Source organism: Budorcas taxicolor, chromosome 7 (genome assembly GCF_023091745.1).
Source record: "Budorcas taxicolor isolate Tak-1 chromosome 7, Takin1.1, whole genome shotgun sequence".
Taxonomy (NCBI): Eukaryota; Metazoa; Chordata; class Mammalia; order Artiodactyla; family Bovidae; genus Budorcas; species Budorcas taxicolor.
This window is the reverse complement of record NC_068916.1, coordinates 19,638,287-19,658,779: the sequence shown is the minus strand read 5'-3', so window position 1 is coordinate 19,658,779 and position 20,493 is coordinate 19,638,287. Positions and strand designations below refer to the sequence as shown.

The 20,493-nt window shown below is 54.0% G+C and overlaps 1 protein-coding gene across 1 annotated transcript; it reads left to right on the top strand.

Annotated features, from left to right (window-relative positions):
• The first annotated feature begins 3,876 nt into the window (after window positions 1-3,876).
• HDGFL2 (HDGF like 2) lies at window positions 3,877-20,023 on the top strand. Its single transcript, XM_052643075.1, has 16 exons — window positions 3,877-4,030; window positions 6,430-6,506; window positions 6,601-6,739; window positions 11,929-12,120; window positions 13,855-13,971; window positions 14,079-14,150; window positions 15,011-15,176; window positions 15,305-15,380; window positions 15,474-15,783; window positions 16,731-16,834; window positions 17,416-17,489; window positions 17,622-17,692; window positions 18,032-18,133; window positions 18,323-18,536; window positions 19,265-19,397; window positions 19,717-20,023. The coding sequence occupies exons 1-16, from the start codon at window positions 3,959-3,961 to the stop codon at window positions 19,817-19,819; spliced, it is 2,022 nt and encodes a 673-aa protein (XP_052499035.1). The 5' UTR covers window positions 3,877-3,958; the 3' UTR covers window positions 19,820-20,023.
• The last annotated feature ends 470 nt before the right edge of the window (window positions 20,024-20,493 follow it).

Below are 20,493 nucleotides of genomic sequence, written 5' to 3'. Positions count from 1 at the left end.
TTCATGATCTGAGCCACAGTAAGCTCCTGGTCTCGTTTTTGTTGACTGTATAGAGCTTCTCCATCTTTGGCTGCAAAGAATATAATCAATCTGATTTCGGTGTTGACCATCTGGTGATGTCCATGTGTAGAGTCTTCTCTTGTGTTGTTGGAAGAGGGTGTTTGCTATGACCAATGCATTTTCTTGGCAAAACTCTATTAGTCTTTGCCCTGCTTCATTCCGCATTCCAAGGCCAAATTTGCCTGTTACTCCAGGTGTTTCTTGGCTTCCTACTTTTGCATTCCAGTCCCCTGTAATGAAAAGGACATCTTTTTTGGGTGTTAGTTCTAAAAGGTCTTGTAGGTCTTCATAAAACTGTTCAACTTCAGTTTCTTCAGCGTTTCTGGTTGGGGCATAGACTTGGATAACTGTGATATTGAATGGTTTGCCTTGGAGACGAACAGAGATCATTCTGTCGTTTTTGAGATTGCATCCAAGTACTGCATTTAGGAGTCTTTTGTTGACCATGATGGCTACTCCATTTCTTCTGAGGGATTCCTGCCTGCAGTAGTAGATAGAATGGTCATCTGAGTTAAATTCACCCATTCCAATCCATTTTAGTTCGCTGATTCCGAGAATGTTGACGTTCACCCTTGCCATCTCTTGTTTGACCACTTCCAATTTGCCTTGATTCATGGACCTGACATTCCAGGTTCCTATGCAATATTGCTCTTTACAGCATCAGATCTTGCTTTTATCACCAGTCACATCCACAACTGGGTATTGTTTTTGCTTTGGCTCTATCCCTTCATTCTTTCTGGAGTTATTTCTCCACTGATCTCCAGTAGCATATTGGGCACCTAATGACCTGGGGAGTTCCTCTTTCAGTATCCTATCATTTTGCCTTTTCATACTGTTCATGGGGTTCCTGAATTTTTTTGAAAAAAGATTTATTTACTTATTTTTGGCTGTGCTGAGTCTTCATTGCGGCGTGTGGCTTTCTCACTGTGATGGCTTCTCTTGTTGCCAAGCACGGGCTTTTACAGCGGTGGCTCAGTAGTTGTGGTGCATGAGCTTTGTTGCTCCTTAGCATCTGGGATCTTCTTAGACTAGTGATGGAACCCAGGTCCTCTGCATTGGCAGGTGGATTCTTATCCACTGGACCACTAGGGAAGGAAGCCCCAGGCTTCCTGAATTTTATCTGTCAATTTTACCTACAGCCTTTCTTCATATAGCAGCCTAAAGAACTTTTTCTTTTAAAATGTCTGTATTAATATATCATTTACACACCCTAAAATTCATCTTTTTCTTTCTTTGTTTTTCTGGCTGTACTGTGCTACATGCAGGACCTCAGTTCCCCAACCAGATACTGAACTCATCCCCTTGCAGTGGAAGTGCTGAGTACTAACCACTGGGCCACCAGGGAATTCCCTAGAATTCACCCTTTTTAAAGTGTATAGTTGGATGAATTTTATTGTACATTTTATATTTACAGAGCTCTTGGACCATTGGAGAAGGAAATGGCAACCTATTCCAGTATTCTTGCCTGGAAAATCCCATGGACAAATGAGACTGGCAGCCTTCAGTCCATGGGTTCGAAAAAGAGTCAGACATGACAATAACTAAACAACAAGGACCACTACCAGAATCTAGTCTTGAAAGATTTCCGTCACCCTAGAGAGAAACCTCATGCTCCTTTACAGTCACTCTGTATTCCCAGCCTCAGCTTGAGGCAAATACTGATCTACTTTCTGTCTTGAAAATTTTGCCTTTTTTGGATGTTCTCATATGACATAGGAATCATAGAGTATGTTACCTGCTGTCTGCTTTTTTTCCACTGAGTATATTTTTGAGGTTAATCCCTGTTGTAGTGTATATCAGTCCCAGGTTTCATTTTCTTGCTGGAGGGTCGGCAATAAAATTCATCAAAACATGGCTTATTTGGTTTATCTGTTTACCTGTTGACAGACATGTGCATTATTTCCCCTTTTTTGTTTTTGTGAATAATGCTGTTATGACTATAGCTGTGTAAATTTTGGCATGGATGTTTGTTTTCATTTCTTTTGGGTAGATACGTAAAGTTGGAATTGCTGGTTCATATTAAACTTTGTTCATTTTAACTTTTTATATTAAATTTTGTAAAAAAAAAAAAACAACAACCATGCCCTTTTGAGATATATTTCGTGTGCACAAGGATGTTTCTTGAGATTAACATATTATCTCCGTACTCTGTGCTCAAATCCCTCCCTTTTTTTTTCCCCAAGAAGTTGAAACCCAAGCGTGTCACTGATATTCACAAGGCACAAGACCGGTACTCAATGGACCCTTTTGCGGTCCCTTCTACCTCAAATGTCCCTTCCAGCGCCCGCCTTACTATACAGACCTGTGTCTAGTCATCTTTTCTCTCTCTGGTTAAACTGCTATCTCCTGCAGCAAATCCTTCTGTTCCCCCAGGAGAGACGAATTCTCCGTCATTACTCAGCTCTTTTTTTTTTCAATTGGAATATAGTTGTTTTACAATGTTAATTCCTGCTGTACAGCAAAATGATTCAGTTACACGTATCTTTTCCATTATGGTTTATGACAGGTTATTGAATATAGTTCCCTGTGCTACACATTAGGACCTTGATTATTCATCTCTTCTTTTTAAAAATTAATTTATTTTTGGTTGCACTGCGTCTTGGTTGCTGCGCTAGGGTTTTCTCCAGTGGAGGGGCGGGGGGCGCTATTCTTCCTTGGGGACCAGGGATCTAACCAGTGTCTCCTGCATTGTTAGGCGGATTCTTACCCACTGTACTACCAGGGAAGTCCTATTTAGCTCTTTCTTAAGAGCCCTATCTTACCCCTAGTCCCTTCCCTGGGTCCTAATTATAAAGAAATTGATATTTCTTTTACATGCTAAAACTCGAATACTTCAAGAGCGAGGGGGACAGCATCTCAGCGCTTCCAGTATTTGCTACTGTCTGGCAGAGTACAGGGGTGGTGATGTCCGTTTAAACTTTACTCCTCCATAAGATGGGTACCATTATGAATCCCATTTTACAGGTGGGGAGACGGAGACAACTGAGATTAGGTAACTCGTCCAGGCAGTGCTCAATACAATTTTCTCGACTGAATTGACATGTATTTTGGGTGTATTGTGGCTGCAACACGGTGCTCAACAAAGTTGTCGCGAGTGAAGAAATGTTTTCTGCAGTTTTTGGCTGGTTATCCTCAAATCTCCACATGGCCCGCCCCTACACGTAAGCCCCGCCCCCCAGCAGGCAACGGCGCATCCCTGTTTTGAGTTGAACCTTGTCTCTTACAACATCCAATGGCAGACAACCGCTTAAGCCGTTCCTCCTGTGATAGCCAATGCGCGCTCTTTACCTTGAGCCGCTTTTCTTGTGGTACCCAATGGCCTTTAAGTCCATATTCTGCCCCTCCTCAGAGGCGCGGAGGCTAACAATGACGCGCCCCCTACAGTGATTGGGCCTTCTTTCTTTTACTATCCAATGGCATGCTTCCTACTTAAGGCCCCGCCTCCCATGGCGGTCTATGGCCCGCCTCTCTGCCCTAGCTGCCCGCCTCTTCACTCTGAGCGCCTGTGTTTCCCTCCACCCACTTTTCCTCTTTCACCTCCCATAACCTCCTTCCCCACCCATTAGGCTTCTTGGTCACGCCCCCTTGGAGCTACCCGTTATCCAATCCCGTTAACTTGCTCTGCTCCAACCCCTCTTCTCATTGGTCTCCTTGTGCCTCTATCCCCGCACGTGGTTCTGAGCGACGTCGTCGCCCGCCCGTGACGGCTGGAAGGCGGGACTTCCTGCGGGGTGCTGGCCAATAAACACGCTTCGACTCGCTACCCCGGCCACCGCCCCCGCCCCCTCGACGCCCTGCTCCCGCCCCCGGCTTTGCCTCTCGCTGCCGCCGCCTCAGCCGAAGCCGCTACCGCTGCCGCTGCTGCCGCTTTCCGCGGCCTGGGCCTCCCGCCGCCAGTATGCCGCACGCCTTCAAGCCCGGGGACTTGGTGTTCGCCAAGATGAAGGGCTACCCGCACTGGCCGGCCCGGGTGAGGCCGCGAGGGATATGGGCCAGGCGACGGAGAGTCGGGGGTGGGGGGTGGGGCAGTAGGGGCCACGGCCTGAAAGACTTGGACACTGGAGGTCTGGGGGGCTCTGGGCCTGAGGAACCCGCGCGCCCGGAATTTGGGGGGACCTGGGCCTGGGGGATCCGCTTGCCTCGAAGTGTGGGGGTCCCCAGCCTGTAGGACCCTCGCGCAGTGGTTGTGGGCGAATCTGAGCTCGGAGGTGTGAGCCTTCTAGACTTGAAGAATTCGCCCGCTTGGGCTGTGGGGGGAACTTGGGCTTGAGGAACCCTAGCTCCGGGGATGTGGGGTGTCCTGAGCCTGGGGTCCCAGAGCCTAGGGACATGGTTGTTGAGGGACCTGGGGCTTGATGGACCAGGGTTCAAGTTTGAAGGTTGGGAACGGAGTTGAGGAATTTGGGATTTGAGGAGAGAGCCCAAACTAAGGGAAGGAGGTGCCCCCCAGAGAGAAGGATATCTTTGAGGGGACAAGAGGAAGCCAAGTTCTGAGGGGGGTCCTGGAGAAACATGTGAAGGGGTCTAGGGATAAGGGTTCCAGTAAGGGAGAAGAGTTGAAGGTCAAGGTTGAGACGTGCTCAGGAGGGCTGTTGCTTGGAAATAGGGCTGGGGGCTGTGTTTACAAGGTCGCTGGAGCTGTGGGGGACTTGATTTGAAAATATTAGGCATCAGAGACCAGAGATTGGAGTAAGACTTGTTTGGGGGACCCTTGGCACTTGTGTCCTGGGAGGACACCCCTGCCAGACCCTGGTGGAGGAGTCTGGTTGGGGCATGGAGTTGGGGGTAGAGGGTGGGGAGGAGGGGTTGGGATGGAGAGAGGCCTGAATCAGAGAGCAGCCACTGGTACTCAGGCTGGAAACAGAGTGCTAGAGGAGGGGGTTGGGTCAAGAGGACTCTGGGGATCCCCTTTGGAGGAAGCTGGGATCCAGAGATGATGAGAAGGGTCCAGGTATGACGGAGTCTTGAGCAGGAGTCCCAGATTTCCAGAGTGAAGTTTCAGGCACTGTTTGTGGGGCAGGCTGGTGTGGAGGAGGGGCCCTGAGGTTATCGTCATCCCCGAGTCAAAGTCACCCCAGGACCAGGGTTAGTGGAATATGCACTGTAGGACTGAAGGAGTTTGGAGGGGGAAGCAGGTGAAGGATGAAGGTGAAGGTTCGTCAGGAACAAAAGTGGCCTGGGAGGTACTCTGGGATGCCTGCCCTGCCTGCCTCTGGGTGGAAGTAAGCAGAAAGGCATTGCCCAGGGCTGGGTGTTTGGTTGCAGAGAGGCCACCATAAGATGCCAAGAGTGGGCTCAAGGACCACTAACCAGGCAGTGCTAAGAGTGGTCCACAGCTGGTGATGCTGCTGCCAAGATGTCTAGGCTTCAGGCTCAGAGGCAGGTCCTGGGTTAGGTCAGAGCAGAAGCAGGCCTGGAAGGCCTGGCCAGCTGGTCTTCAGGGTGATGCAGTTTGGTGATGCTTGCAATGGACATCTGGGCCCCAAGGACTTTGAAGAGTAGCCCAGAGAACTGAGGAAGGATGTTTGGGGTAGAGGACAGGGAAGGTTCCAACTGCCCCCAGGCTGTGAAGAGGACAGGAAGGAATTAATGGGGACCAGAGAACCCATTCTAAGCTGATTTGCTCGGGCTTACTTTCTTGGGGGCACCAGAGTGATGAAACTTTACCGACACTTCCTTTCCTCCCAAAGTACCAGTTTCTTCCTCTCCTCCGCCCCCCGCCCCCCACCCCCCCCAACCCCCCCAACCCCCCCAACCCCCCCAACTCCCAACTGCCTCAGCTGGCTCTCGAAGCCCAGAGAGCTTCCAAGCACCTGATTGGAAGGGAAGGGGCTGCTAGCCTTCTGTGGGGAGATGACTGACAACTGCTGGAGCCCATGGGCCTGCAGGGAGAGGGTGGGACTTCCTGGATGCTCGGGGCCTGTCTCCTGCAGCCCACCCCCTACCCTCTGCCTCCTTGGAGCTGCCAGCTGCAGCCTCTGGGAGCCGGATCACCGATCGCCTCTTTGGGGGAGGGCGTCCCGTGCGAGGGCCCTGGGAGTTCACAGAAGCTGGTCTTGGACCCACCCCCTGGCTGCTTAGAGGTTTTGGCTTTGCCCAGGTGAAACACCTACCTTGGGGAAAGAGAGAGCGGGGGAGGGTGGTGGGGGTGGACGACGACACAGGTATGCAGTGTTTCTGGGGGGGGGAGCACTGCTCAGAAGAAGGCAGAGGCCTAATTAGAAGGTGATGCGTCTTCCTCCCTGAAAGGGCCCCTCCCCCCAGCATGCTTCTCTCCAAGTAACAGCCGATTTCTTACGGGTTTCCTGGGTCACTGGGTGAAGCTGCTCCCCACCCCCTAGCTGGCCCCTCACTGGCCTCTTCCTACAGATCGATGACATTGCCGACGGTGCTGTGAAGCCCCCGCCCAACAAGTACCCCATCTTCTTCTTTGGTACACATGAAACGTAAGTGTCCCCCACTGGGGGGTGGCTTCTTGCTACCTGGTGCCTCCAAGGTGGCCTGGCTCACAGGGCCTGGCCCTGCGTTTCCTTTCTCCAGAGCCTTCCTGGGACCCAAGGACCTGTTCCCCTACGACAAGTGTAAAGACAAGTACGGGAAGCCCAACAAGAGGAAAGGCTTCAATGAGGGCCTGTGGGAGATCCAGAACAACCCCCACGCCAGCTACAGCGCGCCTCTAGTGAGTCCTTGCCTGGGGAGGTGGCGGGCACGCGGGTGCACCCGGAACCAGAGGTGGTCTTAGCGCGCCTCTTGTGAGTCGGGGCGGGGGAGGCGGTGGGCACTCGTGCACCACGGAGGAGAGGTGATCTTAGCATGCCTCTGGTGAGTCCGTGCAGGAGAGGGCAGCGGGCACTCATGCACCAGGGACCGAGGTCGTCTTAGCTTATCCCATCAAAAAGGAGCAGCCTCTGGGCCAGGGCTCCTCCCACTGGGCACCGCTGACATTTAGGGGCCCAGTCGCTTTCTGTAGGGGGCTGTCCTGGGTACCATTGGGGAGGGGGAGGCATCCACAGCCCCTCATCCCCTTGATGCCGTTAGCTTCTCCTTTACCCAGTTGTGCCAGGCAAACATATCTGCATGAATTGCCAACTGTCCCCTGAGTCAGGTAGAGGCGTGCAGGGTCCCACCCTGCTTCCCCCAGACCCACAGCTCTAGAATTAACCTGAATGTATAGCAGTGTTGTGAGAGCTCCTAAGAAACCTTTTGTTTTCTAAGGAAAAAAATATTTTTCTTTGAATAACACCGTTTCCTTCCCCCCTTACTGCCAGGTTTCCAGACACGGGAAAAGGGTGTAATGAGAACTCTTGCTGAGGTGGGAAAGAAACCCTAAGAGTCACAGAGACAACATCTGAGTGCCAGATTACCATCTGAACATTCAGGGGAAAAAGGGAATTTAGAGAAGCTGAAGTTAAATTTGTTTTAAAAAAAAAAAGTCATGGGAAGCTGAGGGCGAAGTGGGGGATGGGTGCCTCGCTCAGGGTGTTTGGGGGAGTGATGCAGAGGGGGTGGCGGGGTGGCCTGTCCTCAGGAGTTGTGGGCTCTAGGTTGGCCGAGAGACTTAAGCAAATTGACTGCAGGGCTCAGAGCTCAGCTGTTAGGGAAGAAATGGACATCCAGCGTGGTCTGTGGGCAGGGAAACGGGAGTCAGAGGATCTGTCTGGTTTCTGTGAATGAAGGTCTGTGTAGCTCTGCAGCATCTGGTCCTGCTTGAGAACACAGGGTCTCGAGATGGTCTTCATGTGCCTCTCCTGTGGCTCTGTCCACCCACCAACCTGGCCCACCCTCCTGTATAGACAGACCCCTGGGGCGTGAGGGCCGCGGACCAGGCTGGGGATCAGGAATCCCAGGTGAAACCGACGCACCTCCTGTCTTCTGGGAGCTCACTGTCCAGAACTCAGGAGTCCATTCAGCGGATCTCTCCTGCTGAAGGTTTGGCAGGCCCACCCTTCCTGCATGTGTGTGCTCTTACTTGCACCTCCTGTGAAGAGTCTGGGAGATGGATGTGGCCCTTGTGTTGGTGCCAGCCTTTCTCCCGGCTTTGCATGTTCCCAACTTGGGTAAAGGGATTGGACATCCTTTAAGGTAGTTGACGAGATCCTTTTCTGGCCCCAACCCAAGTTCTAGTTAGTCTTGTCTTAAGCTTCTCGCCTCCTGGTGAATCATCGCACCATTTAGTATTTATTACACACCCTCAGCCTGTAAAGTACAGAATAGATAGATGCCTGCCCTCGAGGAAATGAAACTTGAAAAGAGTGTGGCCCTGATACTCAGTCATCTCCGCACAGACTCCCCAAGTTGAGAAGTTGCTGTAACGTATTACTGCTGTCTGGTTCTCGGACCTGTCAGTGCTTCCAAAGCGAACACTGGTTTCAAAACGAGGATCCCAGGGCCCCACCCTGGGAGGTTTAGGTGTGGTGGTTTAGGGCTGAGGCCTGGGCACCTCGAGGCTTTTCTCCCTCATTGTCACTTCTCCCGAGGCCCATCCACAGCAGTCGTCTGAAAGTGCTGCTTTTTGAGGGTGCCCCAGCAGTCTGTCTTTTCATCCTATACGTTTTTAGTTTATTTTTACATTTCAGGTGGGAGTACAGACTCCTGTACAAGACTGAAAAGTACAAAAGAGCAGCCACTCTGTCTCCCTTTCTTCGTAAGGTAGCCCCAGCCTCCAGTTCCTTGTGTTTCCTTCCAAAATTGTGTGTTCACATAGCACTCTGCATAGCTGCCTTTTTGAAAATGCACTTGGCCTTATTCCGCACAACTGGTCCCGTTTGTCGTGCGGAGAACAGCTTCATTTTTTTCGACAGCCTTCACTTGGTGTGCTCCCACCAGGAGCGTGCGGCCGGACCTGTTCCCACGTCCCCCCGCCAAGCCAGGAAGTAGGAAACAGTGTCTCAGAGTGGTTCCGTGTCCCAGCTGAGATGGGCTGTGAAGGTGGGAGGTTTGCAGCCTCTTCCCCACTTTACAGCTGAGCACACTGAAGCCCAGAGCATTCACTGGATTGCCCAGAGGGACCTAGCTAGAATGTGAGACCTGGACCAAGGGCTGTTACACTTTTGCAGGTGGTCACTCTGTGGGGCGTCCTGGGCACTGTGGGCTATGGAGCAGCATCTCTGGTCCCACCCACTTGATGCCAGGACCCCCCTCCCCCACCATCTTGATAATCCAAATGTCTTTAGACATTGCTAGATACCCCCTGGGGGACACAATCACCCCTGGCTGAGAACCACTGACCTAGGATCCCAGTTGATACCTCTTTGTGACCTGGCAGAAGAGGAGATGAAGGGACCCGTCCCACTATCCGGTTCGTGCTGTGCTGGGACTCAAACCCAGGCCTCACATCTTCTAGGCTGAAATGCTTTTCTGGCCAGTGCAAGGCAGGTGGGGTCCTGGCAAGGCAGGCAGGCCCGGAGACTGACCAGCCTCTGTCCAGCCCTGACCTGGGCCCTCCACCCTCCTCTGTCCACCCGGCTGCTCACCCTCACTGCTTCTGGCTCCCAATTCCTAGCTTCTATGGTGTTTCCCGTCACCCTGGAGGCCCCGCCACACACACACACCCTCATACTCTTTCATTCCTTGCTTTTTTCTCGACTAGCGTGACCCCTCACTGTAATCACAGCAAGGAAATGTGGCCTTTTTTAGTTTTTTCCCCCAATGTTTTTTTTTTTAATATTTATTTGGCTGCATTGGGTCTTAGTTGCCACACATGGGATCTTCAATCTGTATTTTGGCATGTGGGATCTTTAGTTGTTGGATATGGGGTCTAGTTCCCTGACCAGGGATTGAGCCTGGGCCCCCTGCCTTGGGAGCTCGGAGTGTTAGCCACTGGACCACCAGGGAAGTGCCCTCTCCTGCCACTTTCTTCTCTTCCCTGCACCCCAGGCACACCCACCTCTTTGGTTCCTAAGGAGAGCTTCATTCATGCCTCTGCTATACAGTAGGACCTTATTGTTGGTATGCTGTTTTGTTTGTTATTTGAGGCATGTGGGATCTTAGATCCCGGACCAGGGATTGAACCCATGACCCCTGCAGGGGAAGCATGGAATCCTAACCACTGGATCTCCAGGGAAGTCCAGTGAAAGTGAAGTCGCTCAGTCGTGTCCGACTATTTGCAACCCCCTGGGCTCTAGTCTATCAGGCTCCTCCATCCATGGGATTTTCCAGGCAAGAGTGGAGTGGAATGGCATTTCCTTCTCCAGGGGATCTTCCCAACCCAGGAATCGAACCCTGGTCTCCTGCATTGCAGGCAGACGCTGTACCGTCTGAGCCACCAGGGAAGCCATATATAGTAGTTTGCATTTGCTAATCCCAGCCTCCCAATCCTCTCTCATCCCCCACCCCTGGACAAACACAAGCCTGTTCTCTATGTCTATGAGTCTGTTTCTGTTTCATCGGTATGTTCATTTGTGTCATACTTCATAATTTTAAAAAAGTTTTTATTGGAGTATATTTGACTCACAGTGTTGTGTTAGCTTCAGGAGTACAGAAAAGTGAATTGGTTATGCATATACATGTACCTACTCTTTCAGATTCTTTTCCCATTAAGTCATTATAGCGTGTTGTGTAGAGTCCCCTGTGCTGTGCAGTAGGTCTTCATTAGTTGCCTCTTATATATAGCAGTGTGTACATGTCAGTCACAATCTTCCAATTTATCCCTCCTCTTCCCCTTCCCCCATGATTATCATAAGTTCATTTTTAACATCTGTGATTATATTTCTTTTATAAATAAGTTCTTTCGCACCATTTTATAGCTTTCACATATAAGCAATATCATACAGTACTTGTCTTTTTCTTCCTGACTTGCTTCACTGAGTATGGTCATCTCTAGGCTTATCCGTGTTGCTGCAAATAGCATTATTTCATTCTTTGTTATGGCTGAGCAGTACTCCTTTGTGTGTATCTGTGTATATATATATATATATATATATACACACATATATATATATATATATATATACACACACACACCACATCGTTATCCATTCACCCATCAGTGGACAGGTTGTTTTTCACATCTTGGTTATTATTGTAAACAGTGCTGCAGTGAACATTGGGGCACATGTATATTTTTGAATTATAATTTCCTCTTGATATAAGTCCAGGAGTGGGATTGCTAGATCCTATGGCAACTCTGTTTTTAGTTTTTTTGAGGATCCTTCATACTGATTCCAATAGTGGGCTGCACCAGGTTACATTCCCACCAGCAGTGTTGAAAGGGTCTCTTGAAATGGCCGTGGCTGGTCCCCCACTAGATTGTAAGCTCCCCGAGGGCAGGGCCCACACCATGTTCTCCTCTGGGTGGTGCCATCCTCCCGGCATAGTGCCTGGCACCTGGCCTCTGCTCACAGACGAGCCCAGCACTCAGTGAGCATGGGGCAGTGCTGTCTGTGTTTGCTGTCTCCTTGGCTGTTACTGCCTGAACTGATGCTTTGCATAAAACAGAAGTGCCTTGAAGTTCACCTCAGAGGTCCTGTCCTAGGTCGGTCTCCTCCTCATCAGTACTTGGAATACTTTTTACAAAAGTCAAACCTCCATGGACATCCTACCAGTCTGGGCACTGGCCTGAGTACGCCACTCTGTCTCACCCGACCACAGCCCTTTTAGACCAAAGCAGTCCTGTCCCAACAGCTCAGATGTGGGAACAGAGGCCCAGAGGCTTACGTCACTGGCCCAGGGTTTGCCCTCAGATCCCGCAGTGCCCAGCACTCACGGGTCCATCTCGCCCTCTGTCTCAGCCCTTGGAGCTCCCTGGGCCTCAGTTCCCCCGTTTGGAGAGCAAGCAGACCGGATCCTGACGCTCGAGACCCGGCCAGTGGATGTGGTCCATGCGACAAGCTCTGTGGTGACCTGCTGTCTCTGTCCCCCACCCCCCAGCCGGTGAGCTCCTCTGACAGCGAGGCCGCTGAAGCGGACCGGGCAGGTGGCAGTGAGGATGATGAGGACCGGGGAGTCGTGGCCGTCACAGCCGTGACCACTGCAGCCACCAGTGACAGGATGGAGAGTGACTCTGACTCTGACAAGAGCAGCGACAACAGCGGCCTCAAGCGGAAGGCTGTGGCTTTGAAGGTAGGGACAGGGCGGGCATGCCTGCCTGTGGGGACTGGGGCCCTTCCTCTTCCTCAGAGGCCCCATCTGGCCGCTTCTTCTCCCTCCTCAGCCTTTCCTTGTGGTTTTTAGTACATTCACAAAGTTGTGCCAGCGTCACCTCTGTCAGTTCCAGAACTTCTCATCACCCCCAAAAGAAACCCCATCCTCTTTGGCAGTCCCCCATGTCCCTACACACAGCCCCTAGTAACCACAACCCCACTCTGTCTGTCTGTGGATCTGCCCGTTCTGGACGTTTCCAGCAGTGGAGTCCTGTGTGTCCTGTGTCTGCTGCTCTCCCTGAGTACCGTGTTCTGAGTCCATGCACGTGATGACGAATGTCAGGGCTTCTCTCCTTTGCATGGCTGAGAGATGCTCCCAGGTGTGGAGGGACCACATTTGTTTATCCATCATCTGTTTCTGGCCATTTGGGATGTTTCCACTGGGGGACCATCACAGATAACACAGCTGTGAACATTCATTCATGTACAAGAGTTTGCGTGGACGTGAGTTTTAAATTCTTTTGGATGTATTCTCTTTCCTGCTTCCTCCCAACCCCTTCCTCTGCCTTGTGACTGCTTCTGAATATTCGGGTGCAGAGTGAAAGGGTTAGGATCTAACAGCAAATTCTTTTGATGAAGGGAGGCATTCTTTTATTTATTGCCCTTGCCACACAGCATGCGGGATCTTAGTCCCCCAACCAGGGATTGAACCCACGCCCCCTGCAGTGGAAGTGCAGAGTCTTAACCACTGGACCGCCAGGGAAGGCCCTTTTTAATGATTTTTTAAAATAATATTTGGTTCCAATTATAACAATAAGCCATCATCATTGTAGATTTAAAAGGTACGAAAAGCATAAAGCAGTGAGTGAAAAACGCCCAAATTCTCTGAGGGGGCTTTTGTGCCAAAGGACTGGAAGCATTCTGCTGTTTCTGTGTGCTCTTGAGTGTGATCAAGTGTGTGTGTGTGTGTGTGTGTGTGTGTGTAAAGCACAGACTGGCAATCATGCACACAGTATGTGTCTTGCTGGTTTTCCACCTAATAGACAAGCATTTCCTATTACTTGAAGGTTCAATTTTCAGTGGTTGAGAAGTAATCTCTGATATGGATGAATTCTGACCAACATATTGTTAAAGAGTATTGGACCTTTGGCTTCTCCACTTGGCATTGTTTCTTTAAAAGTCTCAGTTGTTTCTGTTTACAGTTGTTGGAGGAGTTAACAGAAATAAGTCAAATGTCCTCCTCCCATCCTGCCCCTTAGAGAGAAACCAGAATTTGTAGGTTAATATGTATCCAGGTTTTACTTTTTGCTTTCATCTTTGCATTAAATGAATGTCATTATTACAGTTCCTTTTCCCCCATACTAGGGAGATACTTAGACAACCTCTTTCATTGTTCACCCAGCACCCCAGCTCATTTTTGGTGTTCTTTCCCCATGGTTGGCAGGGGCAGGGAAGGGGGATGGTCTGTGTCGTTTTGCCAGGTCTCTATGTGTTTTGAGTCCTTTAGGAATTTCTCATGAGTGTATTTGGGTCGTATTTGTCCTCTGTGACTGGCTTCTCTCACTGAGCATCATGTCTAGGTGCAGTATATCTGGTTTTTATCAGATTCTCAAAGGGGTTCCTCCTCCTCTGAAAGCTTCCCTAGGCTATGGGTGCTCCATCAAGCACAAGGCCTTTCTCAGTTGCTGATCCATTTGGGCTGCTCCCCTTTTAGATGTCGGTCTCAAAACGAACTCGAAAGGCCTCCAGCGACCTGGATCAAGCCAGCATGTCTCCATCTGAGGAGGAGAACTCAGAAAGCTCCTCTGAGTCAGAGAAGACCAGTGACCAGGTGAGCAGCTGGCCAGAGCAAGAGCACAGGGGAGGGATGCTCGGGCGGGGCCGCATGTGGGCCTGCTGCCTGTGGGCCCCATGTCCGGCTCCCTCCTCTCCACCCAGGACTTCACCCCTGAGAAGAAAGCTGTTGTCCGGGCCCCGCGACGGGGCCCCCTTCCAGGACGGAAGAAAAAGGTACAGAGGTTTAGTTTTGTTTCCTTCCCACATGGTGGCCTGGGAAAATTCCTTGCGCATCTCTCCATGGTCAGCCATGGCCCTCTGTTAGGGGTGGTCTGTTTTTGGAGGAAGGGAGGCCATAGCCCCAGAGTGACCCCAGAGCCCACTTACATTTGCCTCACCTTCACTCCTGGCTTTGCTCTGTGGTTTCCAAGCACAGTGTGCACAGAGCACCTCCCTGGAGGAGGCTACCCTGCTCCCTGGAGAGGGACTTAGAAGCCCGTTTGGGAAAGAGATGCTAGGGTCGAAGGGGCCAGGGTACTATTAGGGGCCCTGTGAGAGAGAGAGGAGGGAGAGAGAGAGTCTGTGTGTGTGTGTGTGCCTGAATATGTGTATATGGGTATGGTGTGTGCATGAGTGTGTATGTAGCAGTTTGTGTTCTCACATGTGCAAGGGCCTGTGTGTGTATAAGCATGTATATACAAGCATGGTGTCTGGGTGTGCACACGTACCAGTGTGTGTGTACGAGTGTGGACATGATATAGTATGTACATGTATGTTGGAGTGTGTTTTACATGTATAATATAATTTGCATAGGTATGTGAAAGCATGTGTCCTGTCTGTATGTGTACAAGTGTGTTGTGTGTCTGTACAAGTGTGTGTGTCTGTGTGAGTGTGGGCTGCACGTACCTGTGTGTGTCAGTACGTCTCAATCAGTGTGTCTCCTGCAGAGGAGGGGGTGGTCCAGGCGGGTGCCGACACCCTGACCGGGTGAATCGCTGCTGCCTGGGCTTCCTGGTTCCGGGCCAGAAGGAAAGGTCTCCATTTGGGGGAGGGGTGCCCGCCCCCCCCCCCTCACCCTGCCCGGCCTCCTCCAGAAGGTGCCGTCTGCATCAGACTCGGATTCCAAAGCAGAATCGGACGCGGCCAAGGCCGAGCCGGTGCCCCCAGTGAGGTCACCGTCGTCGTCCTCCGCTTCCTCCTCCTCTTCCTCCTCGGACTCGGAAGTGTCAGTCAAGAAGCCTCCGCGGGGCCGGAAACCAGGTAGGTTGGCTGGGGCTGCTGCATGGGGCGTGGGGCTGGGTGGGGCTGGGGGAGGCCCTCCAAGAGATGACGCCCCCCCCCCCCCCCCCACCAGATGCGGGCGAGCTTACGCCTCTTTTCTTCTGCAGCCGAGAAACCTCCGCCCAAGCCCCGCGGGCGGAAACCTAAGCCTGAGCGGCCGCCCACCAGCTCCAGCAGCGACAGGTGGGTGCAGGGACTTGGGAGGGGCACAGGCGGCGGGCGGGTGTGGCTCGAGGCCCCATGATGGCGTGCTAACCAGCCCGCGCGCGCCCTCAGCGACAGCGATGAGGTGGACCGCATCAGCGAGTGGAAGCGCCGGGACGAGGAGCGGCGGCGCGAGCTGGAGGCGCGTCGGCGCCGGGAACAGGAGGAGGAGCTGCGGCGGCTGAGAGAGCAGGAGAAGGAGGAGAAGGAGCGGCGGCGTGAGCGTGAGCGCGGGGAGGCGGCGCCTGGGGGCAGCGCGGGCAGCAGCGGTGACGAGCTCAAGGACGACGACGAGCCGGTCAAGAAGCGTGGCCGCAAGGGCCGGGGTCGGGGCCCGCAGTCTTCCTCCGATTCGGAGCCTGAGGCCGAGCTGGACAGAGAGGTACGTCTGTGTAGCACCGGCTGAGTGCCGGGACCAGAGATGGGGCAGCAAAGGCGGCCCGGAAATGTAGGAACCCCCTGCTGATGAGCTGACACCGGAGGGGTCAGTGCCTTGGGGGCGGGCAGGGTGACAACTGGGATGACAGGGCTTCTATCTCAAATAGGATGGACCTCATGGGCTGCAGGTGGGCAGCTGACATTAAGGAGTGAAGTGAGAGATTTGGGAAGATACTTGGGGGAGGGGCTTTCAGGCAGAGAGGCACAGCACATGCAAAGGCCCTGGGCAGGACTGCACCTGGTGTGCTGGAGGGACAGTGAGGAGACCCGTGTGTCTGGAGCAGAGTGAGCCAGCGAGAGGGAGCAGGGAGGGCAGCCAGGGGATGGGGCAGCTCATGCAGGGCCTGGTAGCCTTCTGGAGGACTTGGTTGTTTATGTGGGAGCCCTGGAAGACTGAGCAGAGATGGGGTGGGTGCTCATGGGTGCCCTCTGGCTGCCGAGTTGGGGGATGGCTTCTGGGTGAGTGAGGGAGCAGTGAGGCCTCTTGTGACTGTCAGCTCCTGGCCTCATGGCTCTCACAGGCCAGCCTGAGCCCAGGAATTAGAGCTCCCGGGCCTACTGCTTTTTGGTGTGAGCCTAGGAGCCCACTCTAGGGACGGTGGAGGGGAACAATGCCCTGTTCTCTCCCCAGCACTCTTTTTGTCACAAAGTAGGGGGGCCAAGTGCCCTGGCATAGGAAGTGTCCTGCTCAGCCAGAGGAATGCAATGGGGCCCCCCACTGCTGGGTAGTCCTTTCAGGGCTGAGAAGCTTCTGCATGGGGATGGGCTGGACATGAGGTCCATCCCACCTGGTCTCGCAGCTCCCATCCAGGTGGAGGTGGTGGCAGGGTGTGTTGAGCTGTATCTTTGACCGCTGCTCCAGCCCCTTTCGTTGTTCCCTGGTTGCTGCAGGTGAAGAAATCAGCTAAGAAGCTGCAGCCACAGGGCACAGAGCCTGCGAGGAGACCCAGCCAGAAGGAGAAGAGGGGGCGTTCTGAGGAAAAGCCACGAGCCAGGTCTGATCCCATGCTGCCCCCCCACGGCCCCCCTGGTCCCCACAACTCAGGGGGGGCCCTGGGGTCCAAAGTCAGTTTTGGAGACTGCAGCAGTTGAAGTATCTGGTTCTCAGGACCCCATCAGGGTGTGCAGGAGCCTTCCCCTGGGCGACCCTATTCCCGGGGCACCAAGCTGTATCTGGGGCACCTGTGGTTGTCACACTGGGGGCTCCTGGCACCTGATGGGTGGGGGCCAGAGAGGCTGCTCCTACCCCACGACGCCAAGATCAGCCAGCAGAGGATGACCCAGCCCAGACTGCCGAGCAGGACGTGGAATTGGAGCTGTAGTAACATGTCTGCCACCACTTCCTAGCGTCAGATCAGAGCCTCTAGTAACTCGTGCACTGGGGTTTATGTAACTAGCCACTGACCGTTAGTCACGTGTTTAAAAAAAAAAATTGTTATCTGCTTCCTGGAGGAAGGACTGATCTCTCTGGTCCCCTCGGGCACTGCCCTCAACTGGATCGAGTGGGCCCTGGTCCCACTCGACATGGATCAGGGGCCCGCTAAGGGCTTGGCTGACTTTGGCTGATTCTCCACAGGCCCGTGAAGGTGGAGCGGACCCGGAAGCGGTCAGAAGGGTTCCCGCCAGACCGGAAGGTTGAGAAGAAGAAAGGTGAGGGGCTGCACAGCGCTGTCTGCACCCTGGGGTCTTTGGGAGGGACGAGGGGTGGTCCTGGAAGAGCAAGTGGCTCCTGTCAGCGGGGACTCCGCTCAGGCCCGGCGCTGCCTGCTCTCCTACCTGCAGAGCCCTCCGTGGAGGAGAAGCTACAGAAGCTGCACAGTGAGATCAAGTTCGCCCTGAAGGTTGACAATCCGGTGAGCCCTTCCTTGGGGTACAGAGGTCATGGCTAGGTCCCCCATCCTCTGACTGCTGGAGCTTCCTGAGAGGTCTCAGAACCCTGAGGCAAAACCAGGCTACCCAGGGTGGGTGCCCCTCCATGAGGGCCAGCCTGGCCTCTTGGGCGTAGTTTTCTGCACCTCCACCAGGTGGTGCCACGTGAGTCCTGGTCCTTCTCCTGTCCCGGGCTCCGGGCTTCCTGTAACTTGGCCCTCCCCCAAAGGGGGGAGCCCCAGGGTCTCCCTCCCCACCCTCTTGGACCCCAAGAGCCCCCTCAACTAGATGCTGATGCTGCTGACTTCTCTCCCCACTTGTAGGATGTGAAGAGGTGTCTGAATGCTTTGGAGGAACTAGGAACCCTGCAGGTGACCTCACAGATCCTTCAGAAGAACACGGATGTTGTGGCCACGTTGAAAAAGGTATGGCAGGGCCAAGGGATCGAAGGGGCTGGGAGCATGGGCCTGCTCTGGGAGCTGGGCTGCCTGTGGTCAGCGAGGAGGAAGCCGTGCTCATGGGAGGCACCGCCAGGGGTGGTTGGTGATGAGGGAAGGTGTCGGGACCGGGGTGAGGCAGCTGCACCTCCTGAGCCGGGCCTCTTGGTGAGCCAGATCCGCCGCTACAAGGCTAACAAGGAAGTGATGGAGAAAGCGGCGGAGGTCTACACCCGGCTCAAGTCTCGGGTCCTGGGACCAAAGATCGAGGCCATCCAGAAGGCGACCAAAACCGGGTCAGAGAAGGAGAGGGCTGAGGCGGAGAAGGCCGAGGAAGTGCTGGCCGGAGAGGAGGCCCCCACAGAGAGGGCGGAGGATGAGGCGAGCACAGGTGAGGAGCTCAACGGAGGGACCAGGGTGGCTGGGAGGGCTCTGAGCATAGGCCGGTGCTCCCCCCAGACTGCCTGGGGGCATGATCCATTGGCACTGGCCGTGCAGGTTGGCTGTGTCCACAAGGTGGCCGGCACTTGGGCCACACACCCCTGTGCCGCTCACAGGCACTGCCCTCAGAGTCAGGTAGTCTGAGAGGCCATGTGTGTGCTGCCCGGTGTGCGAGTGTTGCTGGAGCAGGCGGTCATGGAGGTCTGGGAGGAGGGAGGGCCACGGGTGAGCAGAGAGGAGCAAGGGCCGAGGCTGCTGGGCCAGGAGGGCGTGCCTTCCGGGAGCGGAGGGGTTAGGTGTGCCTGGTGAGATGCTTGGAGCAGCCTAGCAGGTGGGCATCGGCAGGGAGTCGGCAGAGCCGAGGCTGCCCAGGAACACTGAGGCCGTGTTTTTCCTGTGTCTTCTGGATCTGGCCGTGGCAGGGTTTTTCCTGGTGTTGCTGGCTGTTAGTTGACCAGCCCCTCCCATCTTTAGGCTGCATGGTCGGGGCCGGCTAGAGAAGGACCACACGCAGCCTGCTGTCCCCGTGTGTCTGGTGACTCGGGGGTGGAGCGGTGAAAGCAGAGACAAACAGGTTGAGGGCCCTTGAGGTTTGCGTGTGGCTCACGCTCTTCAGACAGGGTTGCAGAGTCCCCGATGGTAGCCCCCTGCAGTGACCCATGAGCCTCTCTCCCACAGACCTCTCAGCTCCCGTGAACGGCGAGGCCGCGTCCCAGAAAGGGGAGAGCGCCGAGGACAAGGAGCCAGAGCAAGTACAGAACTCGGAGGAGGGGCTGGGGGGTGGCTCCTCCGAAGACCTGCTACACAATGAGTAAGTGTCACCCCAGCTGCAGGGCCCATTTCCAGAGAAGGCACCCCAGTGTCTGAGCCACTCTCAGTGGGGTCTGGGCCAAAGGGACTTCTGTGCCGCACGCTGATCCCCCAGCCCCATGGAGGGAGCTCTGAACTCAGAGCTGCTCTGAGCCTGGGCTTGGCGTGGGGGGTGGGCTGGCTTCCTCCTGACCCCCGCCGTGGGGAACAACGGTGCCTGCCTGTGTGTGGCGGGGCTACAAGGGGAGCGAGTTGGGCTCTGTAGGAGGGGGCGGACAGACAGGTGGCCTGCTTACCCTGCCCCTACCGTTCTCCCCCAGCGCCGTGAGGGAGGGCCCCGACCTGGATGGGCCTGGGAAGGAGTGGCTGGACCGAGAGCGGCTGCGGATGGACTCGGAGTCCCTGGACGAGGAGGAGAGCTGAGCCGAGCAGCCTGCAGCCAGGCCCTGCCGTCCTGAGCAGCTGCCCAGTGGCCAGCCTGGCTCCTTCCTGGTGCCCAGAGAGCAGAGAACTGTTGGGGAGACGCTGTGCTGTTCGTTTGTATTTGTCCCCCTGGGTTTTTTTTTTTGCCTAATTTCTGTGGTTTCCAACCCACATGAAATGACTATAAAGGGTTTTTATAATGAAAAAAAAGTCACTTTTATTGGCTTGGTTTTCTAAGCAGTGGTCAAGGGCCAGTCCGGGGACAGAGGGTTTTAAAGCGCAAGGTCACTGTTAGTCGTGGATGTGAACTTGGTTCTGATGGTGCCCATGGCCCTGCAGGGCTGACAAGGGGCAGGGAGATGGGGTGAGCGAGGTCTTTCCCGAAATACCAGGAGGGGTGCTGCAGGCTGTTGTCCTTGACATTCGGAGGGCGAAGGCCTGGGGAGCAGGCCTCTCTGTGGACGTGGGCTGAGTGGCATCTCCATTCTGAGCTTCTCTAGACCAGGGAAGGGGGTAGTGGGTGTGTGTGTGTGTGTGTGTGTGTGTGTGCTTCTCTAGACCAGGGAAGGGGGGTGTGTGTGTGCGCGCGCGCGCGCGCTTCTCTAGACCAGGGAAGGGTGTGTGTGTGTGTGTGTCTGTGTGTGTCTGTGTGTGTCTGTGTCTGTGTGTGTCTA